Raw genomic sequence first — 27,847 nt, forward strand, 5'->3', positions numbered from 1 at the left:
ATCCCGGAGCTCAGGGAAGGATTGCACCATGCTGTGAACGCACAAACTCATATAATTGTCGAGATGAGCCGTAAGCTTGGAACTTTGGCGGAGATTCAGGCTCTGGCACAGAAGGTGGATTCCATCAAGGATAGAGTTGACGGATCAGCACGGTTGGGATAGATTAATCTACGCCATTATTGGATTCAGAGGGGTTGGAGATCAACAGAACTTTAAGACAGAGAAGAAATTATCTCTGTCTGGCCCCAAAACAAGATCTTATCTGAATCTGGTGCCCTTGAGCATGTGAGGCTGAAGAGATTACTCCCCCTCAGAAAAAATGTGGAATGCTGCAGTCGTCATGGTAACTCTGTCTCCCTATCCCAGCCTGGGCAGGACTGCGACCGGTGAAGGCCGTTGAACCGTTTCCAGGAGTCACTGTGCTTTCTAAACCCAACTACCTCCCTCCCCTGTCCAAACGGAGGTGACGAGCGCTGCTTATCGCGGCTGCATGCACTGATGTGTGGAGAGTCCCCAACCCCACCTAGTGGACACTTATGTTGTGTAATGTCTGAAGTCTGTTGCATTTCTGTCTGAGGTGTTTTTTGCATAGCAAAGCTGCCCTCCCTGTGGAGGGTAACTCTGAAGTGCCTTTTTTTCCTCCACCTGACCCAATCCTCATGTAAACCCTCTGATCTCTATTAAGGTAGCACGACTCAGGTTGCGAATGACCACAGTCACCAATTCTTGTCATGTGTCTATGCCTATGTATGTATGTCTGATCTCAGAATTGTGTGTACTGAAACTTTAATTTCCCTCTGGCATTAATAAAGTATCTTTGATTTAGAATATTCTTTTCAAATATAGAGACTTTTAGGCAGAATCATTTTTCTAGCATAAACATAAAACCCTAAACCTCAGAAGAATAGGCCTAAAACATAACACTATATTGGTTTAATAATCTCTGCTTTGCAGTAGAAACATGTAAACAGTCCCAGAGAAATAAACTCTGAAACTTCTACATTTCTACTCATTCAAGAATGATTCCCTTCTTTTGGTTATCTAGATTTTATGCATTAGCCAGCTGTTTATAATTAAATGAAAACATTACAATTATTTTCCTTTTCTTTGACTGATTCTATGATCAGACTTCTGCAGCTCTTGTCATGCATACTTTGAAATGATGACGCCCTAACCCAGATTCTCACAATAGATAAAGAAAAGATCCGATCGTCAGATTCTATAAGAGCACCGAAACCTGACAAGAGAAAGGTTTAAACACTGAACAGCTCTGTGGAAAACATAAAAATAAGTCAAACCTCTGGGGAAGAATATCCGAATCCTCACTGGTTCATTTGTTGTAAAATGAATGAATGAACGGATGAATGAGACAGAGCGATATAGGCTAACAAAGGACCATTGTTGATGGGAAGTTCAACCATCAAACAACAATAGAGTTAGAGAACATAAAGGACGTGTCGCAGCACGCTGCTGTGGTGTAAGGAAGGGAAGCAGAGGACTCCACACATTGATCCAGAAGAGAAGTAAGTCTTCTCAGTTATCTGTGGTTATTTCATTTATTTTAAAGTCATCCGTTTTTACTTAGTTACGGAATGTTGGGAATTGTCCATTTCCTGTAAAAACATTTTAAATCAGCAAAACTTTTTAAATGGACCACCTGTTGTTTTTTATTATGTTTTTGTTTTTTTGTGTCTTGACTTTGTGTTTTAGATCTCCACTCAGTGATCATGAAGGTTCTTGGTGTCTCTCTGGCACTTTGCCTGCTCCTGACCACGAGTCAAGCCGGTCCCTTAAACTTCACCTTCCCCATTTACACAAAGACCCTTCCTCCTGACCCAGAGAACACAGAGCCTCCGCCTGCTGAACCAGATGGCCCACCCACTCACCTCGATGGCCCATTAACTCACCCAGACAACTCCTCCACCCACATCACAGCTGCTGTGTCTGCCCAAGGCATCCCTGCCTCAGATCTCCCTCCCACCAACGTAACGGGTAACTGCACAGAGCAGCAGCTGGACTGTAAGCCCTTATGCGGAACGTTCTGCCCAAAGTGCGATGACAAAGGGAACTTCCTCCCACAGCAATGCAGTGGGTCTACTGGACACTGTTGGTGCGTCAACGCCATCACCGGAGAGGCAGTCCCCGGCACAGCAGCACAACCAGGGTCAGAACCAGTGATCTGTGGTGAGTGGATAAATCTGAACCATGATCTTCTGGTTGGTGAGGTGCCTTGCAGCTAACATAAGAGAGGCAGCTGTTCAAAGCAGTGTTCCAGTAAAGTGGTTATATATTTAAAGGTAGAATATGGAACATGGACAATCTGGTTACATCTAGTGTTTAGAGGTGGTAGCTGCAACAACAGAAAACATTTTATTTGGTTCACTGTTGACGCGATAAGGGACCAGCCAGCACCGCGTCCACTGACAAATCGTACAGCGTAAGGACTCATTTCTATGAATACATTTATTTTACAACAGTTTTTACTTTTAGAAAATCTTCTGGGTTCAGAATCAGCTGCCTGACTAGTCGAGTCCGCCATCTTACACAGTCCCAGCCTCGCCTTGCCAAGCGGACTTTTTACCTCAACAGATTCCCCTATTGGGTAGTACATGTAAATAAACCCAGTGTTGTGCTCGTCCAAAATAAAATTTTGATTTTTTTTTAAATATAGCTTCTAAAGGAAAAATTGTCCATTCATTTTGCACACCTCTAACCGTCCCGTGGAGGTATTATTTTCTAAATTATAGCTTTTTATTAAAATGTTCCATATTACACCTTTAAATAATGGTAGCCCAGTAAAATGGTTTCATTCAGTTTTCTGTTTAAGGTTTTGATGCTTTTACGGAAGAAGGCAAAAAAAAAGTGATTTATATCAACAAAATGCCTGTTTTGTACCTTCAAATTGGAGATTTTGCGGCAATCCCAATACTTAGCAAGCATGTAGCGACAGTGGAGAGGAAAATTCTCTTTTGATGGGAAGAAACCATCGGAATGAGCAGCCATCTCTCATGACTCACACACACACACACACACACACACACACACACACACACACACACACACACACACACACACACACACTGGTGTAGGAATATATACAACCCTTTACTTTGTGTTAAATTGTCAAAAAAAATGAAACTGAGTAAAATGTGTGTTGCAATGTGGTGCTATTCCTGGTGTATATATATGATATATGTATATATTATATATATATTATATATACACACATATATATATATATATATATATATATATATATATATATATATATATATATATGATTATATATATATATATATATATATATATATATATATATATATATGATTATATATATATATATATATATATGATTATATATATATATATATATATATATATATATATATATATATATATATATATATGATTATATATATATATATATATATATATATATATATATATATATCTCTATGATTATATATATATGTGTGTGTGTGTGTGTGTATACATATGATGTATTGCTAAAACTTGAGAAAAAAATGGGATGGGGGGCCTTTGATAAACAGATGTGCAACGCTTAGCTAAGCATTTGATAATGTGTATTTCTGTTGTAAAAGAGCCTGAGAATGAGGGTGAAGAAGGAAATCACGAGAAAATAAAAAAGGAAGAGTCTCAAGAAGAAGATTTGGATGACCAAAAAGGAAAGTATGACAAGAAGAAAAGGGAGAAGTCAAATGAAGAGGATAATGATGAAGATTCTGATGAAGACTCCGATGAAGATTCTGATGAAGATTCCGATGAGGACAACTGCCCAGAGGAATGGTCCAGCTTCCAGGATCAGTGTTATATCTACATTGAGACTGAGAAGAGTTGGGCCGAAGCCCAGGTGAGGGTCTGATGGAGGGATCGGGTCTTGGTGGTGACGCAGCTGCTTGTGCCTGCTGGGGCAGGTTCAAAACCTTGAACTGGATTGTTTTTTCTGTGCAGTTTTACTGTCAGTTTGACGGAGCCAACCTGGCATCCGTCCACAGTCCTGAGGAGAACGTCTTCGTCCAGTCTTTGACCAGAGGAGGCGCTCACAACTTCCCAGAAACCTGGCTTGGAGGAACTGATGCTCTACGTGTGAGGAGACATTTCCAACATTGTCAACGTAAAACTCGTACTTTTTAATTTATTACTCATGCTTTTGGTTCCACAGCCTGAATTTTGGTTGTGGATTGATGGCTCCAACTTCCACTATGAAAACTGGAAGCATGACGATCACAAGGGTGAAAATGAGCACTGTCTGAAGATGAATTATGAATGTGAGGATGTGCACGCATGAACAATATACAGAATAACGCATACATCATAAAGTCTTCACACATTTAGGATTAATTATATCTAACCAGTGGAGGGGGGGGGGGGGGGGTGATGGACGATAACTGAGAAGCACCACCAAACAGTTTTCTGTCTGTTCTGCAGTCAAGTTGAAGTGGACGGCTGCTCCCTGCAACCAAACTCTGCCTTTTGTCTGCTCCAAGAGCCTCAAAGACGACAATGACTAACATCTGAGAAGAAACCGAATGCATGAATCTGACAGCAAACGCTCATGTTTAAAAATAAATAAATCTGCATCCGACATCAGTTACGAGAACCCTTTCCTCATGTAACAATTTAATGATTGAACTAAAATAAAGTATGGAATCATTGTGTTATGTTGTGAAATAGATAAGTGAAGAATGAGAATATGGACAAAACACTCCCACATTTAATAGCTCTGCCTGCAAGTTTAAAATGTGTTTTCATCCAACAGAAATGTAAACATTCGTTCAATAAGCTCTCTTGTTACGCTCCCCCTCCCAGCTTTGTCCTTTACCCAGGTTAAAGGCAGTAGTAAATAACAAACAGCCAGAGCCGTGTTCAGGACTTTTAAAATGGGGTGGCCCATGTGGGGCACTTGTTTATGGATGGGTGGCACCAATGGTTATGCTTATTTATTTATTTACACAAATCGTTTATTTAATCTCCTCCTTGAACCGTCACCTTATCGTGGTGGAGGAGTTTGAGTGCCCTAATGATCCTAGGAGCTATGTTGTCTGGGGCACTTAGTGCCCCTGGTAGGGTCTCCCATGACAAATTGGTCTTAGGTGAAGGGTGAGACAAAGAACGGTTCGAAGGATCTTTCATGGCGGTTAAAACGAAGAGTCGGAGTACCCGGCCCGGAGGGTTACCGGGGTCCCACCCTGGAGCCAGGCCTGGGGTTGGGGCCCGTGAGCGAGCGCCTGGTGGCCGGGCTTTCGCCCATGGGGCCCAGCCGGGCCCAGCCCGAACCGGATACATGGGCTCGTCCAACTGTGGACCCACCACCCGCAGGAGGAACATGAAGGGTCCGGTGCAATGCGAATCGGGTGGCAGACCAAGGCGGGAGCCTTGGCGGTCCAATCCCCGGACAAGAAAACTAGTTTTTGGGACATGGAACGTCACCTCGCTGGCGGGGAAGGAGCCGGAGCTTGTGGCAGAGGTTGAGCGGTACCGGCTAGATATAGTCGGACTCACCTCGACACATTGCATTGGCTCTGGAACCCGAGACCTGGAGAGGGGTTGGACACTCTACTTTGCTGGAGTTGCTCCGGGTGAGAGGCGGAGGGCTGGGGTTGGCTTTTTGTTAGCCCCGAGACTCTCTGCCTGTGTGTTGGGGTTTACCCCGGGGGACAAGAGGGTAGCTTCCTTGCGCCTTCGGGTCGGGGAACGGGTCCTGACTGTTGTTTGTGCTTATGGGCCAAATATCAGTTCAGAGTACCCACCCTTTTTGGAGTCCCTGGGACGAGTGCTAGATAGTGCTCCATCAGGGGGCTCCATTGTCCTGCTGGGGGACTTCAATGCTCACGTGGGCAATGACAGCTTGACCTGGAGGGGTGTGATTGGGAGGAACGGCCCACCTAATCTGAACTCGAGCGGTGTTTTGTTATTGGACTTCTGTGCAAGCCGCAGTTTGGCCATAACGAACACCATGTTCGAACATAAGGATGCCCACCGGTACACTTGGTACCAGGGCAGCCTAGGTCACAGGTCGATGATAGATTTTGTAGTCGTATCATCTGACCTGCGGCCGTATGTTTTGGACACCCGAGTGAAGAGAGGGGCGGAGCTGTCAACTGATCACCACCTGGTGGTGAGTTGGATCAGATGGCAAGGGAACATGCCACGTAGACCTGGCAGACCCAAACGCATAGTGAGGGTCTGCTGGGAACGCCTGGCAGAAGAACCTGTCAAGACGGTCTTCAACTCCCACCTCCGGCAGAGCTTTGACCACGTCCCGAGAGCAGTGGGGGACATTGAGTCCGAGTGGGCCTTGTTCCACTCTGCGATTGTCGAGGCGGCTGTTGCTAGCTGTGGTCGTAAGGTGGCCGGTGCCAGTCGTGGTGGCAACCCCCGTACCCGCTGGTGGACACCAGAGGTTCGGGGAGCCGTCAGGCTGAAGAAGGAGGCCTACAGGGCGTGGCTGGTCTGTGGGTCTCCGGAGGCAGCAGACAGGTACCGGATAGCCAAGCAGGGTGCAGCAGTGGCAGTTGCCGAGGCAAAATCTCGGGCGTGGGAGGAGTTTGGTGAGGCCATGGAGAAAGACTATCGATCGACTCCAAAGAGGTTCTGGCAAACTGTCCGGCGCCTCAGGAGAGGAAGGAAGCAACTCGCTCACACTGTTTACAGTGGGGATGGGGAGCTGCTGACGTCAACTGAGGCTATAGTCGGACGGTGGAAGGAATACTTTGAGGAGCTCCTCAATCCCACCAATGCGCATTCCGAGGAGGAACCAGAGCTGGGAGGCCTGGGGATGGACTGTCCGATCTCGGGGGCAGAAGTTGCTGAGGTAGTCAAACAACTACACAGCGGCGGAGCCCCGGGGGCGGATGAGGTTCGTCCTGGGTATCTCAAGGCTATGGATGTTGTAGGGCTGTCATGGTTGACACGTCTCTACAACATTGCGTGGTCATCGGGGGCAGTTCCTAGGGAGTGGCAGACCGGGGTGGTGGTCCCCATCTTTAAGAAGGGTGACCTGAGGGTGTGTTCCAACTATAGGGGGATCACACTCCTCAGCCTCCCTGGAAAGGTCTACGCCAAGGTACTGGAGAGGAGGGTCCGATCGATAGTTGAATCTCAGATAGAGGAGTAGCAATGTGGTTTTCGTCCTGGCCGTGGAACTGTGGACCAGCTCTATACCCTTGCAACGGTGATGGAGGGGGCATGGGATTTTGCCCAAGCAATCCACATGTGCTTTGTGGATTTGGAGAAGGCTTATGACCATGTCCCCAGGGGCATCCTGTGGGGGACGCTCCAGGAGTATGGGGTGGGTGGCTTTCTATTAAGGGCCATTCAGTCCCTTTACCAGAGGAGCGTGAGTTTGGTCTGCATAGCCGGTAGTAAGTCGGACCTGTTCCCAGTGAGGGTTGGACTCCGCCAGGGCTGCCCTTTGTCACCGGTTCTGTTCATCACTTTTATGGACAGAATTTCTAGACGCAGCCGTGGTGTGGAGTGTGTCGAGTTTGGTGGCAGGAGAATCTCGTCTCTGCTTTTTGCGGATGATGTGGTCCTCCTAGCTTCATCCAGCTCTGACCTTCAGCTCTTGCTGGGTAGATTCGCGGCCGAATGTGAAGCGGCTGGGATGAGGATCAGCACCTCCAAATCTGAGACCATGGTTCTCGACCGGAAAAGGGTGGCTTGCCACCTCCGGGTCGGGGGAGAGGTCCTACCTCAAGTGGAGGAGTTTAAGTATCTCGGGGTCTTGTTCACGAGTGAGGGTAGGAGGGATCGGGAGATCGACAGGCGGATTGGTTCGGCGTCTGCAGTGATGCGGACGCTGAGCTGATCTGTCGTGGGGAAGAGGGAGCTGAGCCAGAAAGCCAGGCTCTCGATTTACCGGTCGATCTACGTCCCAATCCTCACCTATGGTCATGAGCTTTGGGTAATGACCGAAAGAACGAGATCGCGGATACAAGCGGCCGAAATGAGTTTCCTCCGTAGGGTGGCCGGGCTCAGCCTTAGAGATAGGGTGAGGAGCTCGGACTTTCGGGAGGGACTCGGAGTAGAACCGCTGCTCCTCCGGATCGAAAGGAGCCAGTTGAGGTGGTTTGGGCATCTGGTCAGGATGCCTCCTGGACGCCTCCCCGGGGAGGTGTTTCGGGCATGTCCTGCCGGCAGAAGGCCCCCGGGTCGACCCAGGACACGTTGGAGAGGTTACATCTCCAATCTGGTCCGGGAACGCCTTGGGGTCCTGCCGGAGGAGCTGGTGGACAAGGCCGGGGAGAGGACGGCCTGGAGCTCCCTAATTGGGATGCTGCCCCCGCGACCCGGACCCGGATAAGCGGAGGAAGACGAAGACGAAGACAAATCGTTTATTTATTTATTTACTTTCTAGTGAATTTTGGAGTTTCACATTGCACAATCACTATTTTTTTCTATTCATCTTCTAGTTTTGTGGTGGTTAGCAAGTCACTTCTTGTTGCATTATTGCCACCAACTGGAGTTGAGTGGGACTCCAAATACTATTCATGTGAATATGAATAAATAATAAATACAGAAATGTTCTGTAGGCCTGGGCTAGAAGACAGTGTTAAAGGTGTGTGCTACCACACACTATTTTTAGAGTATACAACCCAAGCATTTTGTCGACAATGTAAAGTCAATTTAAACTGGAACTTAGTAGGGTGGCACCTGGGGTGGCCAATCAAATTCTAAGGGTGGCATGTGCTACCCCAGGCTACTCCCTGGACACGCCCCTGCAAACAGCTCAATATTTTGGTAAAAATATATAAAGGATAGCTGAAGTCACATGACATCACCATAGACGCTCTTCTCCCCCACCATGGCTGCTACTTTCCACGTGACCAGAGTGGTTTTCTCCACGTTTAATGCTCCTTCTCTCATCCTGGAAAAATGATGTGAAACACGCTAAACTCACAGACGTTCTCCGCGTTCTCCTTGTCTGGTTTGGCGACGTCAGTTTCGTGAGACGAGCATTTGTGGCCCGCTACGTCTTTTCACACAAAACCTAAAACAACCTTTAAAGGTCTCAGGCGTCAACACAGCACATGTCAAACGGGATACAAAGATAACTCATCCCATTCCCTTCTTTTGGGCAGTAAGCATGAATTAAGTAGGTGGGCATGACTTAAGCCTCATTTATACTTTTCAATCAGATCCACAAGGAAGACACACACACACATGGACGTAATGGGGGGGGGGGGGGCATGTCCCCCCCACTTTTTCCAAAGTCAAGTTTTGACCCCTGCACTTTTTACCATCCAAAAACAATATTACGCTATATTAAATTGACACTGGTTGAGCTCTAGGACCAAGTGGAAAGCAACTGTTTGTGTTGAAGCCTGTTTCCCATTAGAGCATCTGGCTTCCATCCTCTCCACAGCGCTGAAACAGCACTTCTCAAAATCACCAATGACCTTCTCACTTCTTCTGACTCATGGTTTATTGTCCATTCTCATCCTTCTCGATCTCACAGCAGCATCTGTCACCATCTCCCATAGTACTCTCCTCAGCAGACTGTCATCCATAGGTATCACCCACATTCCTTTTGCCTGGTTCACCTCCTACCTCTCTGATTGTACGCAATTTGTTCAACTGAAGTCAAATAAATCAAATCTCTTTCCTGTTTCTGCTGGTGTGCACCAGGGCTCTGTCCTGGGGCCCCTTCTTTTTATCATTTACCTTCTCCTGCTAGGTTTCATTATCCATAAACACAACATTCATTTTCATTGTTACGCAGATGACACCCAGCTCCACCTCCCAACCAAACCCTCAACCTCACTTTCACCTTACTCCCTTACCCTCTGTCTCCAAACTTCCAATAATACGTTGTCCATAACAACGTATTTATCCGGGTACGTGTGGACAGTTTTTTTTTAAAAACGAGGTGGTGTGGATGCAAGTTTTTGGAGGGGTGGATATTCATTTAAAAAAAAAAACGGCTACGTGTGGACTAGGCCTAAATAAGATTCTGTCTGGACACAGGAGCCGAAAACCAGCCTTGTTATGCTGGATTCCCAGATGGCAAGGCCAGGGATAGAAAACAAGGCCATTGTTTTGGTATGGGACGCACACAGCATTCCAAGCAGGTGCAGCTGGCTCTGGGCAGAGCACTGTTTTGGTGACCTCTGACATTAAAGCCTTTCCTACACTACACCTGTGTACGGAGGTCAAGGGTCACCGAGCTTACCAGACCAATTTTGATTTGCAATAATTAGTTCTAAAAGTTTTGGACTCAATAAAACAACAACAGTGCCAACATTTATGCTCCTGCCAAAGTGTGCTTAATATAGAAAAATATAAAACTACGATATATTTAACTTAAATTTATCGTTAACAACCAATTATTTATACAGGAAAATCACCAAGCTCGCTGATGCTACCCGAACTTTTGCATCCAACTGTATTTCACGTCTGTTTGAATTCAACCTGAACAAGCAAACCACAAAAGCTTTCATACCGTTTAGACCTTTCTCTGGTTTCTACGGTGGCTCTGAATAACTTCAGCTAAAAGGATGTTAGATGTCCCAATATCAGGAAGTACATCTCGCCTGAAGCTCTCCTCTGAAGTGACCTTTTCTAGATCCTGAACACAGTGAACCAGTGTGTTTTCCTTCTTGTACGACTTGTAAGGCATTGATTCCTACTGGAGACCACTGAAAATATATTGGTTATACAAGTGAAGCACACCTTAATTTATAGAAACAAAATGATATTTATTCAAGAATTACAACTGATCTCTGATACTAAATTTTTAGGGAAGAGAAAAACAACATCAGACCTAAATCTCTGAAAAAATCAGATCTGATGTTAAAGTTTAACCTTTTCTCTAAATTGTGGCGCAGACCAGATGTTTGGTGTTTGCGTGAGTCCTGGAGTCGTTTCACCACAGAACTCAAACAGAACTTTGTCCCTTTGGAGTCCTCGTTTCCCGGTAGTGACCACTGAAAAAACAGATTTTATGTAAAAGAATATTACGAAAAGTTATTCAAATACGTTTAAAAGCTGCAACATTAAATCTGTGAATTATCACGCACGATAACTGTAACTGAAGCTGTTACTTTAATACTTTGTGTTAAAGGTTCAGCAGATCGGTGGTTGAATGGAAAACTATTTCATCAAGGAAACTCTGCTGGCTATATCTTTCTTTGACCGTTAGGTTACTCATCACCATGTTACGGTAAACCTACGGTAAATCAGGCCTGATGCCACTCTTTGTCCTTTTGTCTCAGACAGAAGCTGACTCAGTCAGGTCGAGTCAGGTTGGGTACACCGCCTCGGCGGTTACTCATCTACCTCAGCTGATCGATAAACCAGAGGAGGGGGACGCTGAGAGGATAAAACCCTCATCAGGTCGGGACTCCAGGACTGAAAACGGAGGATCTAGACTGAAGCCATGAAGACGTTGTTGTTGCTGTACCTGTGTGCTTATGTCACCTGGGCTCAGGACGGTCTGGACTATGACGACTACGACTGGGTGAGGATTTTAGCAGAGAACAGACCAGATCAGTTCAGATTTCATCTTTTAAGCTTTATTGAATCAGTTTTAGATTTAATACAGTTTTACCAACTTTCATAATGACGGGTACTAAGGTTTTACCGTGAAGTTAGGTGGAATAAAACACACCGAGGGAAGATAAAACTGCTTCGTGGTCATTAGAATGAAGACATTAAGCTTTATTATAAACTTTCTACCTGAAAGGATCCTTCAAAGGCTTAAATGAGCTAATCTCATATAATTTTATACATTTTTTATAAATATTATTTATGTGAATTTTGATAAATAAATCATTGCATTTAATTACATTTTAAATATGAATAAAATACATGGAATTGGCTCTATTTTTGTCTAAAAGACAAAGCATTGATTTTACGTGTCTTTTTATTGTGTGTGTGTGTGTGTGTGTGTGTGTGTGTGTGTGTGCGTGCGTGCGTGCGTGCGTGCGTGTGTGTGTGTGTGTGAGAGATCATGATTAAAGGATCTTATACTAATAAACAAAAGCATCACATCTGTTTAAACCGTTTCATCTCTTCTTCTGCAGGATGCCAGGAGTTCAGCTAATAATGCGTCTGTACGTAAAACAAACTCAACAAATCTCGTAGGATTTTTATCAAGAGTATCGTTTACTAATTTACTCCAATCACCCCACAGGCAACAGTAGACGCTCGAGGTCATCGGCCGGTGATCAAAGGCAGAGAAACGTACAATACCAACAAATACGTCCCTCCTCCCATCAGCGGGGGCGGCAGGTAAAGATTGTACAATTAGCAAATATAAATATACGAGGTAGTTTAATCGCCGGCTCTATGAGCCGTTTACTACAGGGTGATAAAGAATAGCCCACAGGACTGATCCATGCGAGGGATGACGTTTGAGGCTAACGCACGTCCACAGGCAGACACTGTTCGTCGATCCTAGATAAATGAGAATGGAAGGGAAGGAAAGAGCTACATTCTTCTTCCAGATAGAACAAGACCTCCACGCTTGTGTTATTTGTGGAGATAAAACATCAACGTTTTGATGAAGGGTGAGAAGCTCGGTCATCCTTGAGGGGCTCGGAGTAGATCCGTTGCTTCTTTACATCAAGAGGAGCCAGTTGAGGTGGTTCAGGCATCTAGTTAGGATGCCTCCTGGTCCTCCTAGGTGAGGTTTTCCAGGCACGTCCAACCAGGAGGAGGCCTAAAGGAAGACCCAGGACACGCTGGAGGGACAATGTCTTTCAGCTGGTCAGGCAACACCTTAAGATTCACCCGGAGGAGCTGGCCCAAGTGGCTGAGGAGAGTGAAGTCCTGACCTGAATGCTTAGCAGAGGAAACACCTCACACACTTTAACAGAATAACACACACACACACACACACACACACACACACACACACACAAGCAAGCAAAAACATCAATAACTGCTTAAAACACCTAAACTAACGACCCTCAAACTGGCGCCCACACAGCCACACGCCAGCCCTGTTGCAAACCAACTACCTGGTGTGCACACCTGCTTGTATTCAGGTAATCTGGGGGGAGTGGTAGGGACGTGAGCTGTGGTGCATTCACGGACAGGACGCGCGGTAGGAATTCTGAAACATATCACGTAAAGCACAACATTTTCACCACCTGGTTACATTTGTTGAGCAGAAATTTAACAAATAGCAAACTCGAAAATAATAAAAGGATTTCCCCACCCAACCCTAAGTCATGGTAGCATGTGTGTGTGTGTGTGTGTGTGTGTGTGTGTGTTCAGGTACCGTGGTCGCCCCACTGCAGCGCCCCCTGGAGGCCGTCAGGAGCAGGTGAAGGTGGAGCAGCCTGAAGCAGGAGGATGCACACACGCTTCTGAGGAGATGGTACAAACACCAACACACACCTAAAATGTTACAATTGCTTTACTCTGGTTGGTCTGAGAGGTCTCAACAGGCTCCGCCCACCAAACTGAAACCTTTCAGCTGAAATCTAAAAAAGGGAAGAAGACAATTGGACGACTAATTAGCGTAAAGTTCAGCATCTAACGGGAGATTATTATTATTGTCGTGGGCTCGTCCCAAATTGAAATAACAAAAATTTCCTGAAATGTTGTAAAAACATGCTCCGAGTGTTCCGCCCCACCTGAATAATCTCGGGACTTTCTCTGTCCACCAGGGCGTTCTGTGCCCCACCGGCTGTGAGCTGAAGACCGCACTGCTGAAGCAAGAGAGGAACGTGAGATCGGTAAACCCCACAGCTCTTTTCTTCTTCTATGGTTTTCACAAGCAAAACAAAAGAGCTGCAGCCGACATTTATTAGGAAACCTTTGGTGTTTCTGCCACTGTGTCAAAAATAACTTCATAACTTGGTGTTTTTAATTAAAAAAAACATATTTTCTTCACAGTCCATTAATCAGATCAAGCCTGAGATCGATGAGCTGTCCCGCTCCTCCAACACCATCTTCAACTACATCCACAGCATGTCCAACTCTCTGAGGGAGAGACAGCGGGTCTCCAACGGTAGGAAAAAATACAAAATATTAATTCATTTAAGAGATTAGAATACTTTTTAAATTGGATAAGTAAATAAAACGAACTGATAAAAATGTGTTACAATAAAGTAAAATTAAACATTTGATTCTTATTAAATCGTCCTTTTGTCGTTTAGTTTAAAATCAGTATTTTCCTGCACTCTGCAGAGAACGACGCGGTCATAGGTCGGTACACGGACCAAGTGGAGCAGCAGCACGCCTACATCAAGCAGACGGTGGACACGGTCTTCCCCTCTAACATCCGGGTGCTGCAGGTGAAACCGGAAATGACATCATCACACATTCAGCTGGTTTCGCAAATGAAGAGAGCTCCAACGACTAAACGCTGTTGGGATGTCTGACGCTTGCAGGGGGTTCTGGACAAGATCAAGCAGAAGATCCAGAGGCTGGAGAAGGCCATTCAGGCCCAGAAGGACAAATGCAAGGACCCATGCATAACCAGGTGTCCTATACCGGTGGTGTCTGGTGAGTGGATGTCATAATGTTCAAAAATTCACGTGTTCATGTCTGACCAGAGGAAGTCCTACTGGGTCTCCACCACAAGCCGAGTGATGGCGGTATGGAGCTGTGCTTCTCTCAGAGATGATTGTTTATTCACCTACATTCCAGCCCTCTCATGTGGCCCTCAGACTGATGTCATAACCAAAGAGAAAGAGAGATCCTGGATGTGAACTCAGACATGAGTTTCCACCAGGAGGTCAGGGTCAGCCTTAGAGACACGATCAGGATCTCCAGTGCGGATCAGTTTTTCTCCACTCTCATAAACAGAGAACGCAGTCTGCAGTGTAGACGAGACCTAGAGGCAAATAGATGTAATTCAGGCGATTTGTTAAGTCCAACGAATGAGCTGAACTTCAACACAACCATGTCTGGTTCACCTGGCTCCTCTGGTTTCAGGTAAGGACTGTGAGGACATCTACAGGCGTGGAGGAGTAGACTCCCAAATGTACCTCGTCCAGCCCGACGCTTCTGTCACTCCATACAAGGCCTACTGTGATCAGACTTCTCACAACGGAGGTCAGCCTTCACCACCTGTGCAGTTTGTTTAAGATCTTCAGTCAAACTTCGTGTTTCTGAGCGCGGCTGTTTCATTTCCAGGATGGCTTCTGATCCAGAACAGGATGGATGGCAGCGTTGACTTTGGCCGCCGTTGGGACGAGTATCGTCGCGGCTTTGGGAACGTCGCTTTTGCATCTGAGAAGGGTTACTGTGAGAGACCAGGTAAGACAGCAGACTGCTGAGACCTCTGTGACGTCATCAGTGAACGGCCATGATTCCTTCCTCTCTTGTGACGTGACAGGTGAGTACTGGCTGGGAAATGATCGCATCAGTAAACTGACCAAAATGGGTCCCACAGAGGTTCTGATTGAGATGCAGGACTGGACAGGAGCCAAAGTGAGTCATCAAGGATTTTTACCATTCTATAAAATGTATTAAACATCTTTCCCTTTTGGTTAAATCCAGTGAAACAAGAAAATGCTAAATGTTATGTGGGGCTTTATAAAACTGGAGTTTATATTTTGATGCCATGAAATCACATCTGTGATCATGTTTAGTTTATTATCAAAATCTAAAAATCTGAGATGACCAAACACGGCACATGACTGTCCTATGGGGTCCCCCAGGGCTCCATTCTCGATACTTTTACCTTTTTGGCCAAAGTTTCCTTTAAAAACAAATAATTTCTTCTCTGTAGCTGGATGGTTCAACCAACACTCAGTACAATATTTAGGAATTTAAAAGTCCCTTTTGGTGACTTATTCACAAGTAAGACATGTTTGTTTTACATTCTTCCCTTCAGGTGCACGCCCAGTACAGCCAGTTCACTGTCCAGTCAGACGTATCCAGCTACGTCCTTTCGGTTGGTGGTTACTCTGGAAATGCTGGCAACACTTTCCTGGAGGGAGCTTTGGAGCTCTTTGGTGAAAATCGCACCATGACCATCCACAATGGGATGATGTTCAGCACATTTGACAGGGACAACGACAACTGGTAGGTGACCTGATAAAACGCAGTGGGAGACGAACCCTGGTGTACTGATGCTGCTTTTACTGAAAACTGATCTTGATTTGAAAAATGTACTAACATATTACAAGTGCCTGACTGTGTTTGTGCCCTACAGGAACCCCGGTGATCCCTCTAAGCAGTGCTCCAGGGAGGACGGTGGCGGCTGGTGGTACAACCGTTGCCACTCAGCCAATCCAAACGGGCGGTACTACATGGGTGGAAAATACACAAAGCAGATGTCAAAACACGGGACCGATGATGGCGTGGTGTGGATGAACTGGAAGGGGAGCTGGTATTCCCTCAAAGCCATCAGCATGAAGATCAGGCCTTACTTTCAGTCCAGATAATTGTGTCGCACAGTCGAAACACACAACACAAGCAGGAAGCTGTTAAACTGAAGTGTCCTAACAGATGTTTCTGTGAAAGAAAATAATTTTAGTGCTGAAATAAAAGCCTGTTTGTTCATGGACACAAACATATTTACACACAACTTATACAAGTTTGGACAAAAGTGGCATGCAGGAAATGGTTAAATTCCATTTTATATTAAAAAAACATTAAAACATTTAAAACAAACCTAAAATCAGTCAGTTGTGAGTAAATGTGCTGTGATATGACTTGTGTGGGTGTGTGTGTGTGTGTGATAACTTTAGCGTGCACAAACAGAACAGAAAACAAAACTGTTCTCTGCTACTCAATAAACACATTGAGGAAACCTACACTTTCAAGTCTGTTTTATTGTTATTTATGTGAAATGTCTGACTCCATTCCATTTTTTCATCCGCTCATCCGGAGTCGGGTCGCTGGGGCAGTAGCCAAATGCGAGAGGCCCAGACTTCCCTCTCCCCAGCCACTTGGGCCAGCTCCTCTGGGGGAATCCCAAGGCGTTCCCTGGCCAGGTGAGAGACATAGTCCCTCCACCGTGCCCTGGGTCTACCTTTAGGTCTCCTCTCGGTTGGATGTGCCCGGAAAACCTCACCAGGGAGGCGTCCAGGAGGCATCCTGACCAGATGCCTGAGCCACCTCTACTGGCTCCTCTCGATGTGGAGGAGCAGCGGGTCTACTCCGAGCCCCTCCCAGATGACCGAGCTTCTCACCCTATCTCTAAGGGAGAGCCCAGCCACTCTTCTGAGAAAACTCATTTCGGCCGCTTGTATCCGCGATCTCGTTCTTTCGATCACTACCCAAAGCTCATGACCATAGGTGAGGGTAAGAACGTAGATCGACCGGTAAATCGAGAGCTTTGCCTTCTGACTCAGCTCTCTCTTCACTGAGACAGACTGGTACAACGTCCGGATCACTGCAGATGCAGCACCAATCCGCCTATCGATCTCATGCTCCAGTTTTCCCTCACTCGTGAACAAGACCCCGAGATACTTAAACTCCTCCACTTGAAGCAGGATCTCATCCCTGACCTGGAGAAGGCATTCTACCCTTTTCCGAATCAAGACCATGGTCTCAGATTTAGAGCTGATTCTCATCCCAGCTTCTTCACACTCGGCTGCAAATCACTCCAGCGAAAGCTGGAGGTCTCGTTCTGATGAAGCCAACAGGACCACATCATCTGCAAAAAGCAGAGACCTGATCCTCAGGCCACCAAAATGGATGCCCTCCTCCACACCTTGGCTGCGCCTAGAAATCCTGTCCATAAAGGTTATGAACAGAATCGGTGGCAAAGGGCAGCCTTGGCGGAGTTCAACTTTCACAGGGACCGAGCCCGACTTACTGCCAGCAATGCAGACCAAGCTCTAACACCGGTCATACAGGGACCTAACAACCCGTATCAGAGGGCCTGGTACCCCATACTCCCGGAGTACCCCCCACAGGGCCCCTCGAGGGACGCGGTCAAACGCCCTCTCCAAATCCACAAAACACATGTAGAAATGTCTGGCTCTTGGGTGAAAATCCACTTTAAAGTAGTCAAGTCTACTGTATGTAGTGCATTCTTCTCAGCAACTTTATAATTTGGGAAAATAACTAGAGTGAACAGCAAAAGGACAGAGTACACATCCCTGAGGGACACCAGTGATTATTCTGGTATACTAAATACCACCATCTGGCACAATTCTGACAGGAAGTCCAACGTCCACAAAACTCTATAAATACCAGAAAATTATAAAGTGGTGTAGGGGGTGTAATAAACTACGACAGTAGCTCCTGGTAATTTTATTTTTGTTCTGTTTAGCTTATAAAATTAAGTAATACATATTTAATGAGATATTAGTTTTAAGCAAATGCAATAAGTTATACAGGCTTCTGCCAGTGTAAACATTGGTTTTATGGATTCACAACAGTTGTGGAGTAAATGAATACATGCTGTGATAAAAACAGCAAAATAGGTGTTTGTAAAAAAAAAAAGAAAACATAGTTTTTACCAACACAAAAATATAAATATGCAAACCTTTAACTTTTGGATTTACCCAAATCTATTCCTGCTCTTAAAATTTTTTACTAATTTTTTTCAAATCAGCTTCAAAGTAGGAAAGACTAAATTCTGTCACTTTAAACTATGACTATAAAACTTAAGTTGCATTTACTCATATTTATTATAATAAATTCATAATAAAGCAGGTAAACGACTATATCTCAGATCCACCTTCAGGTTTCTCCGTGTTGACTGACTCAGTCTGCTCCCCCAGTTCTAAATTATTCAGTTCAACGTCCTCGAACTGGGTCAGCTGGACCATCGGGAATGTTTTATGTTTAACATTCTTCAGCGGATAAACAGCTCTTAGCTGCAGTTTGACTTGTGGGATGTTTGGAGGAGGTGCAGCAGGTTTTTGGTTTAGAGTTTCATCCAGGAAGTTCAGATCGGTTTGAAGAGTCTGAAGGTCCTGATGTTTGACGTTGAGCTGCAGCGCCGAATGGCAGCTTCCCCGGCAGGATCGTAACTTCATGTCCACGTCCACCTGAAAACATAAAAGAATGTTAATAAAATCAGAATCAGAATATTTTGTGTCATTGTAGCAACGAGACATTGTGCAGTGAAACTAAGGTGCAAGTCTTCCAGTGCTACATAAAAGAAAAATAATATGACTACATAAATACTACGACCATATAAAAGCTACTATATAAAAACTACGACCATATAAAAGCTACTATATAAAAACTATGACCATATAAAAGCTACTATATAAAAACTATGACTACATAAAAGCTACTATATAAAAACTATGACCATATAAAAGCTACTATATAAAAACTAAGACTATAAAAGCTACTATATAAAAACTATGACAAAAAAAGCCACCATATACAAACTAGGACCATATAAAAGCTACTATATGAAAACTATGACCATATAAAAGCTACTATGTAAAAACTATGACTATATAAAAGCTACTATATAATAACTATGACAATACAAAAGCTACCATATAAAAACTAGGACCATATAAAAGCTACTATATAAAAACTACGACCATATAAAAGCTACTATACAAAAACTAGGATCATACATAAGCTACTATATAAAAACTATGACGACCATATTAAAGCTACTATACAAAAACTATGACTATATAAAAGCTACTATATAAAAACTATGACAATACAAAAGCTACCATGTAAAAACTACGACCATATTCAAGCTACTATATAAAAACTACAACCATACAAAAGCTCCTATATAAAAACTACAACCATATAAATGACAACTTTATAAAAACTATAACCATACAAAATCTACTATATAAAACTATTACCATAAAAAGCTACTATACAAAAACTAGGACCTTACAAAAGCTACTTTATAAAAACTCCAACCATATAAAAGCTACTATATAAAAACTATGACTATATAAAAGCTTCTATATAAAAACTACGACCATATAAAAGCTACTATATAAAAACTAAGACTATAAAAGCTACTATATAAAAACTACGACAATACAAAAGCTACCATATAAAAACTAGGACCATATAAAAGCTACTATATAAAAACTACGACCATATAAAAGCTACTATACAAAAACTAGGATCATACAAAAGCTACTATATAAAAACTATGACGACCATATTAAAGCTACTACATAAAAACTACGACCATATTAAAGCTACTATATAAAAACTACGACCATATAAAAGCTACCATATAAAAACTATTACTACTTAAAAGCTACTATATAAAAATTACAACCATTCAAAAGCTACTATATAAAAACTACAACCATATAAATGACAACTATGTAAAAACTACAACCATACAAAAGCTACTATATAAAAACTATTACCATAAAAAGCTATTATACAAAAACTAGGACCATATAAATGACAACTATGTAAAAACTACAACCATACAAAAGCTACTGTATAAAACCTATTACCATAAAAAGCTACTATACAAAAACTAGGACCATATAAAAGCTACTATATAAAAACTACGACAATACAAAAGCTACCATATAAAAACTCGGACCATATAAAAGCTACTATATAAAAACTACAACCATATAAAAGCTACTAAATAAAAACTACGACCATATAAAAGCTACTATATAAAAACTACAACCATATAAAAGCTACTAAATAAAAACTACGACCATACAAAAGCTCCTATATAAAAACTACAACCATATAAATGACAACTTTATAAAAACTATAACCATACAAAAGCTACTATATAAAACTATTACCATAAAAAGCTACTATACAAAAACTAGGACCTTACAAAAGCTACTTTATAAAAACTCCAACCATATAAAAGCTACTATATAAAAACTATGACTATATAAAAGCTTCTATATAAAAACTACGACAATACAAAAGCTACCACATAAAAACTACGACCATATAAAAGCTACTATATAAAAACTCTGACCATATAAAAGCTACTATATAAAAACCATAACTACATAAAAGCTACTATATAAAAACTATGACCATATAAAAGCTACTATATAAAAACTAAGACTATAAAAGCTACTATATAAAAACTACGACAATACAAAAGCTACCATATAAAAACTAGGACCATATAAAAGCTACTATATAAAAACTACGACCATATAAAAGCTACTATACAAAAACTAGGATCATACAAAAGCTACTATATAAAAACTATGACGACCATATTAAAGCTACTACATAAAAACTACGACCATATTAAAGCTACTATATAAAAACTACGACCATATAAAAGCTACCATATAAAAACTATTACTACTTAAAAGCTACTATATAAAAATTACAACCATTCAAAAGCTACTATATAAAAACTACAACCATATAAATGACAACTATGTAAAAACTACAACCATACAAAAGCTACTATATAAAAACTATTACCATAAAAAGCTATTATTCAAAAACTAGGACCATATAAATGACAACTATGTAAAAACTACAACCATACAAAAGCTACTATATAAAACCTATTACCATAAAAAGCTACTATACAAAAACTAGGACCATATAAAAGCTACTATATAAAAACTACAACCATATAAAAGCTACTAAATAAAAACTACGACCATATAAAAGCTACTATATAAAAACTACAACCATATAAAATCTACTATATAAAAACTATGACTGCATTAAAGCTACTATATAAAAACTACGACCATATAAAAAGTCATAGTAGTAATAAAACTTTCTGTGAAGTGAAAAGGAACATAAAGTGTCCCACAAACCAAAAAGACAATGGTGAGGTTTAACGGAATCACTCAAGACAGTATGGAGGCTTAACTAAATAAAACAGATAAGAAAGCCCCGCCCCCTCTGGACTGCTTTAGCAGGTAAGACTTCCCTGTAGAAACATCATCCAGAGTTTTAAAGGGCTACAGGAAGCTGGAATTTCCATGACTGAACTGGTGTTCTAATCTTTTTAATGGGTTTTAACCAGAATGATTACGTGCCAGCTAAGGGGATGTTGGAGCCTCCGACCGTTGCGGCACATCCTCTGACATGTTCTAGTTATACAAGAACGAGACATTTCTAGTAATGATAGTTTTTTCATCTGTTACCTCTGTCCGATACATCTCCTCCAGCTGTTTCCTCACTCGGGTGTTCATCTCCTTTATGTTTTGTGCCAGGATGTTGGATCGTTTCCGTAGTGACGTAAGGTTCCTGGACAGCGTGTGTGCATGATCTGCAAACTTCCGCTCAGACACTAAACACAAAACAGCATTTTAAACATTCATTTGGGCATGACTTTGTTCGGAGAACAAGAAGTTCAGTGAGTCTCAACTGTATCTGCTGAGTAAAGCTCTCCGGACTGTCCCGTAGACAACCGTCACCGCCAACATGGATTCTTCAGCCGTGGCTTTGAAACGTGTCATCCTTCTACAAACAGTCTGAAGTTTTCTCTCTACTTCCACCTCAGCCTGTGAGATCAAACCCTGCAGTCTGCAGCCAGAGGGGCATTTAGAGGTCTGTGGAGGCACAAACCAGAGACAGTTGGATCCCAGCTGGATCACACAAGTCTGCTTGGTAGTGTAGGTTTGTGGTGCACCACAAGGACCTGTCCTCGGCCCTTTCTTTTTATTTATTTATTTTTATTTATTTAACCAGGCATGGTCCCGTTGAGATTAAAAAAAACTCTTTTACTAGGGAGTCCTGGCCAAAAGGCAGCAAAGCGTTACAGAATTTCAAGTTCAGTTACATACACATCATGAAAAGCAGTTACATTGTAAAGAGTTGGACTGGAAGGCTCTCACTCTGGACTTGAAAACGTTCAGTGAAATTATTTCAGTTTAATTCCAATCTTTTTGAAGCTTGTTCCATTTGTTATTCCTGAGCAGAGTTGTGTCCCATCTTATCAGTGATAGAAGTCAAAGGCACTTGGGGATTTGGACATTAATCTATTAGATTAGAGGTTTTTGACCTTCTTTGCAGGTGAAGCAAACAAAAAAAAAATAGCTCATTAACCTCCTCTAACAGCTGCTCGGGTTTTCATTTCTTACCCAGTCATCATCCAAGCACAGAGGAACGTGTGACTCTTCGGAACACCGAAACCTGTTTATGGCGGTGCTGCTGGGAGTTGGTCGGCCATCTTGTTTCTGCTGCATGAACCTTAAACATACTGAAGAGGATCAAAGAGAAAAACAAGTCAAGGTCATTTTATCTTAAATAAACAGGTCAAACAGGGAAAAACCAACATGTCCACATCTGTCTGTGTCTCCAGAAGGACTTTTGAACCAGGTCAGAGGTCGTGTTGCCTTTAGTGAAATCCGGTAAATGATTTTGACACAGAGGTACATTTACTCATGTTGTTGAACTTTATTCTTAATTATTAGACCGTGTGTTTGTTAAATGTTGAAGATCAGAGCAAAGTGTGGCTCCTGCTCTGTGATTACCAGTGTTCTGAAAGACAAAAACATCCTAAATATCATTACCGGTTTGGCTCAGACACAAAAACAGCCCAGAAGTAAAAACCAAGGATAAATAAGAATTAGGCTTTGTTCGTTTGAAAAAGACACGAGTAATGAAGCTATCATATTTCTGGTCATACAGACATGAACAGAGCTGTTGGTACAGACACCTTGTCCATATCCGATACTTTAGATACATAAAAAAGAATAAAGAAAGAGATCCAGAAAGTTCCTTATTTTTTATTTAATTCAATTTATTTTAACATTTAACAATTCTGTTAACAAACAAGGCACTTATGTGAGACAGCTTGAACAATCAAGTAATAAATAACATTAATAATAACAATAATAACATAAAATCTTTAACTTACAATACCTGGCAGGGGTCTATTTTGCCTTGGCCCCCAAAATGCCTTGATACGGCCCTGGACAGGGGACTGAGTTTTGAAGGTGATCGGAATTGTATCAAATATTATTTGCTGATAAATTATTGCTTTATAAATGGTAAATGGCCTGTATTTGATTTGGCACCTTCTTAAGGTTCTACAACCCCCCAAGGTGCTTCACAACACAATCAGTCATTCATCCATTCACACACACATTCACACACTGGTGGTGATGAGCTACATTGTAGCCACAGCTGCCCTGGTGCGCACTGACAGAGGCGAGGCTGCCATACACCGGCACCACCGGTCCCTCCGACCACCACCAGCAGGCAAGGTAGGTTTAGTGTCTTGCCCAAGGACAGAACGACAGCGACAGACTGAGCGGTGCTCGAACCTGCGACCTTCCAATTAAGCAACACGTTCGGATTACGGGGCGAGCACTTAGCTCCTGCGCTACCGTCGCCCCAGATCAAACAGATCTACTGACTGCAAAAGAGTGCACTGCGCTGCCCAGCCGTGCCAGTGGAGTGGACCACGAACGCTGCAGCGGCAGAGCGCTTCGTGTTAGAAGAAATGAGAACATGAATGGACATGAACAATCGTCTGCTAATGATATCATTTTTGGTGGTGCCAATTTGAGAATGTCACTGTGGTTGTGAGCAGGACGCAGCTGCCTGGAGTGCATGAATAATCCGCGCTCTGCCGTTCTCTGCGTCTACGCTCAACAGAATCCCTGCTGAGCTGAGAGTCCATATAAATAATGTAAGATAGGCAGGAACAGGACTTTCAAGCTCCCTCTGGGTGCCTACAGAAGTCTCATTGACAGTTACAGGAATCATTTGATTGCAGTGATTGCCTCAAAAGTTGAGCAACAAAATGTTAAGGGTACCATCATTTTTGTCCAGGCCTGTTCCAAGAGCTTATGTTTTAAATAATTCAGTTGGGGCAAGGTTGAAACCCAATGTTTGACTTTCATTGGTTAAATTTCATAGAATTTTATTTATTATTACTTTTGTCCGACTCGTTATTTCTGTGAATGTTGTGGGTTGATCTTTCATTGATCAAAGGGTACCAAGACTAAACAAAACATGTTTTAAATAAAGTTATAATGTAAAAAATACTCTTAAGCCTTATTTCTAGTATTTGTGTATAGTGAAAACAATTTAAGAAAATCTGGCATATTAGTTTTATTTCATGTATGTTTTGTTTATTTTTATATCCGTAACTAATAAAGATTGATTATTAGATCATAAAAACTCACTTATCCTGTTTAGGGATGGGCACCTTTGACATTTGAATCGAATCGGCACTAAGTCCCGGTACCTAGAAATCAATACCGGTACTTAACGGTACCAATTTTAGATACTTTTGAGTGTTTAATAATTTAATTCTCTTTTAGAATTAAATATATATTTTTCTCAGTTTATAACCATATTTGATAAATATCACGATAAATAACATACAACTGTTTGTATTTTAACATCGTCCTTGTAGTTTTATAAGCTGATATTTAAACTGAAGCAAACATCTTTACTGTGAACTAAATTTACTGTGTATCTTCATTCCTTTTGCCGTCTTTTTTCATTTGATTTTTCCTACTGGGAAGTTAGAATTTCCGAGGAGAAAGCGAACGCACCATTAGCTGATAACAATGGTGGCAATGGAAGCTAACATATCAAGCTAACCTGATCTTAAACAGTTTATTTAGCTGCTGGAGCAGATTGAAACGATGATGCCTCACACTTAGATCGTTGTCACTGGTTTCATATTCACCCAATCACCCGTCACATTTAGTAAAGTGAAGCCAAACTTTAGAGCGCGTTCATGTTCTTCTAGTCGGAAATTCGGAGTTCCGAGGAGAAACGAACGCACCATTAGCGAAACGGAAGCTAACATTTCAAGCTAACGTTATCTTAAACATTTTATTTACCTACCGGAGCAGATTAAGATGAGGATGTCTCACTTAGATCGTTGTCGCTGGTTTCATCATCACCCAGTTACCCATCACATTTAGTGAAGTGGACCCAAGCTTTAGCGTGCGTTCTTTCTACCATGCCGCTCTGTTTACAACTGGCTTGCAGCGACCAACGACATAACGCTCTTGCGCACGGGCAGCTGTCTAGGCAAGTTCCCGTTATGAAGGACAGGTACCGAAACGAGGCACCGTTTGAAATGACGTGAATCAGTGCTTGGTCGGTATTATGGAATTCGGTCGGTACCTTAAAAAGTACCGAATTCGGTACCCATCGCTAATCCTGTTTGAGTCAAGTGCCTGCATGGTTACTCTAACACTGGTCTCCCTATACTCGTAGGTACAGTGTTCAGTATAAATGAGTACACCCTCTTTAAAAAGTACAAATTTAATCAGCAGCTCAATGAACAAAAGAACAATTTCCAGATTTTTCGCAAGGCTGGTTTTATTGAACACTTGTTTTACTCCATAACATGAAATTAAGGTTAATAATAAAACTTAGATCACAAAATCTTCAGTTTTACTAAAATTGGTTGAAGCAACAAAAACTACTACATCTAATATTTTTATGACCACCGTAACTTTCTAGGACAGCACCAAGTCTTCTAGGCATGGAATGAACAAGATGGAGACATATTGCATCATCTATCTTTTCCATTCTTCAACAAAAAACTTTTAAAGCCTGGATGCTGGATGGAGAGTGACGCTCAACTTGCTGCTGCAGAATTCCACACAGGGGTTGGATTTGGTTAAGATCAGGAGACATACTTGGCCATTCAAACACCTTCGCCTGCTCTTCTTCAGAAATGCAGCAGTAGCTTTAGATGTGTTTTGGATCGTTGTCGTGTTGGAAAAGTGCACGACCAAGTGCATGGAGTGATGGCAGCGTCTTCTCCTTCAGTATAGAGCAGTATATTGTTGAGTTCATGATACCATCAGTAAAATGCAGCTCCCCAACACCAGCAGGACTCATGCGGACCCACATAAGGATACTGCCACCACCATGCTTCACTGTAGGCACCATGCATTTCTCTTTTAAATCCTCACCTTTAAGACACCGTACAGTTTTGAAACCATTAGTTCCAAAAACAGATCTTTGTCTCATCACTCCAGAGTCTAGAGTCCCAGTAGTCTTCATCTCCTTCAGCATGGGCCCTCGCTAATCCTAGGTGTGCTTTTTTGAGCATGGGCTTTAGGAGAGGCTTCCTTCATGGACGATACCCATGCATGCCGTTCCTCTGCAGTGTGTGCCGTATGGTGTTACGGGAAACGGTCACTCCAGTTTGGATTTCTACTAGGAGTTGTATGAACTTGTCGACTAGTCGGCTTCACTGCTCTGTAGTGACTTTTAATGCCCGTCATCGTCTAGTCGCTGTCACGTGATAATGAGCGACAAGATGCAGTCCTCGGAAAAGACAGCAGGTGAGCCCCTGCGCGTCGGGAGGCGGAGGGGACGTGCTGTGCCAGAGCGTCGGTACCGACACCCGCGGTAAAACGGACATTTAACCAAATTGTGACGTTTACCCTCTTGCAATTTAACCTTCCCCTCACCCCCATCCTAACCTTAACCGGCTTGCGCATGCAAAGCTCTGATTGTTGACGCGCTCCAGACATCTGCGTCCTGAGCACGGCCACAGTAACGTTATCAAATCAGGTGTCGCCATCTCAAAAACTAATTTAACACGCGATCGTTCATGTCGGCTCATTTCCTTTTATGTTTTCTGTCTTTTATTCTTTTATTTGTGCCTGATGCTTTCCGCTGCTGTGGAGCGGAGCGCATCACCTGCTTTGTCCTCCAATAACTTCACCTCACTGATGCGGCCGGTGAGCAGCGCGCACTCCGCTGTTTTTGCGGTCGGTAGATCTCTTAGAACTGCAGTTCAAAGGTAACTCATGAGGTGAATATATATGAACCCAGGTAGCAGTTTCTCTTTAGGATTGAGAGGAGATGCAGGAAGATAATAAACAGACAGGACAGAAAAATAGCCAAATAAAAACAAGTTAGTTTTTGTACCTGGTGGTTGCAACAAACAGACACCATTGAAGGTAATCAGAAGTGAGGAACAGAAAATGAAATGATTATTTTAATGTTTAGAGCAGCAGGAACTCAGAGAGGCTGCAGGCGCATCAGTGAGTTTGCGGCCGCTGCGCAG

General features: G+C 42.8%; 3 protein-coding genes across 3 annotated transcripts in view; 2 read left to right on the plus strand and 1 right to left on the minus strand.

Annotated features, from left to right (window-relative positions):
- The window catches only part of fgb (fibrinogen beta chain), a 199,461-nt gene extending 182,719 nt beyond the window's left edge, over positions 1–16,742 (plus strand). Inside the window, exons 2-14 of the mRNA XM_070548279.1 lie at positions 11,372–11,482; positions 12,048–12,077; positions 12,158–12,255; positions 13,246–13,348; positions 13,641–13,709; positions 13,870–13,984; positions 14,164–14,270; positions 14,367–14,481; positions 14,914–15,033; positions 15,115–15,237; positions 15,317–15,411; positions 15,818–16,008; positions 16,139–16,742. Of these exons, the coding sequence (XP_070404380.1) occupies positions 11,402–11,482; positions 12,048–12,077; positions 12,158–12,255; positions 13,246–13,348; positions 13,641–13,709; positions 13,870–13,984; positions 14,164–14,270; positions 14,367–14,481; positions 14,914–15,033; positions 15,115–15,237; positions 15,317–15,411; positions 15,818–16,008; positions 16,139–16,370 (1,479 nt within the window). The 5' untranslated portion in view covers positions 11,372–11,401 and the 3' untranslated portion in view covers positions 16,371–16,742. The remainder of the gene's footprint in view (positions 1–11,371; positions 11,483–12,047; positions 12,078–12,157; positions 12,256–13,245; positions 13,349–13,640; positions 13,710–13,869; positions 13,985–14,163; positions 14,271–14,366; positions 14,482–14,913; positions 15,034–15,114; positions 15,238–15,316; positions 15,412–15,817; positions 16,009–16,138) is intronic.
- LOC139066171 (uncharacterized) lies at positions 1,717–4,654 on the plus strand. The gene is made up of 5 exons (XM_070548333.1): positions 1,717–2,184; positions 3,603–3,871; positions 3,973–4,107; positions 4,184–4,289; positions 4,450–4,654. Exons 1-5 carry the CDS (start codon positions 1,728–1,730, stop codon positions 4,530–4,532), a joined length of 1,050 nt encoding a protein of 349 aa, XP_070404434.1. The 5' UTR covers positions 1,717–1,727; the 3' UTR covers positions 4,533–4,654.
- Positions 16,743–18,176: 1,434 nt separating the features above from the next.
- On the minus strand, positions 18,177–25,075 carry LOC129152296 (fibrinogen alpha chain). Its single transcript, XM_054747315.2, has 4 exons — positions 22,929–25,075; positions 22,214–22,397; positions 21,990–22,135; positions 18,177–18,932 (listed from the first exon to the last, which is right to left on the minus strand). Exons 1-4 carry the CDS (start codon positions 23,031–23,033, stop codon positions 18,603–18,605), a joined length of 765 nt encoding a protein of 254 aa, XP_054603290.2. The 5' UTR covers positions 23,034–25,075; the 3' UTR covers positions 18,177–18,602.
- Positions 25,076–27,847: the final 2,772 nt, after the last annotated feature.

This window comes from Nothobranchius furzeri, chromosome 2, assembly GCF_043380555.1.
Source record: "Nothobranchius furzeri strain GRZ-AD chromosome 2, NfurGRZ-RIMD1, whole genome shotgun sequence".
NCBI classification, from domain to species: Eukaryota; Metazoa; Chordata; class Actinopteri; order Cyprinodontiformes; family Nothobranchiidae; genus Nothobranchius; species Nothobranchius furzeri.

Bases quoted from the DNA above. Each gene is read 5' to 3' on its own strand.
- LOC139066171 (XM_070548333.1), top strand. From the start codon at position 1,728: ATGAAGGTTCTTGGTGTCTCTCTGGCACTTTGCCTGCTCCTGACCACG. The intron at 2,185-3,602 runs GTGAGTGGATAA...CTGTTGTAAAAG, and splicing joins GTCAGAACCAGTGATCTGTG to AGCCTGAGAATGAGGGTGAA. The intron at 4,108-4,183 runs GTGAGGAGACAT...TTGGTTCCACAG, and splicing joins GAGGAACTGATGCTCTACGT to CCTGAATTTTGGTTGTGGAT.
- LOC129152296 (XM_054747315.2), bottom strand. From the start codon at position 23,033: ATGCAGCAGAAACAAGATGGCCGACCAACTCCCAGCAGCACCGCCATA. The intron at 22,398-22,928 runs GTAAGAAATGAA...GTGCCTCCACAG, and splicing joins TGTGCTTGGATGATGACTGG to ACCTCTAAATGCCCCTCTGG. The intron at 22,136-22,213 runs GTTGAGACTCAC...TTTTGTGTTTAG, and splicing joins AGCTTTACTCAGCAGATACA to TGTCTGAGCGGAAGTTTGCA.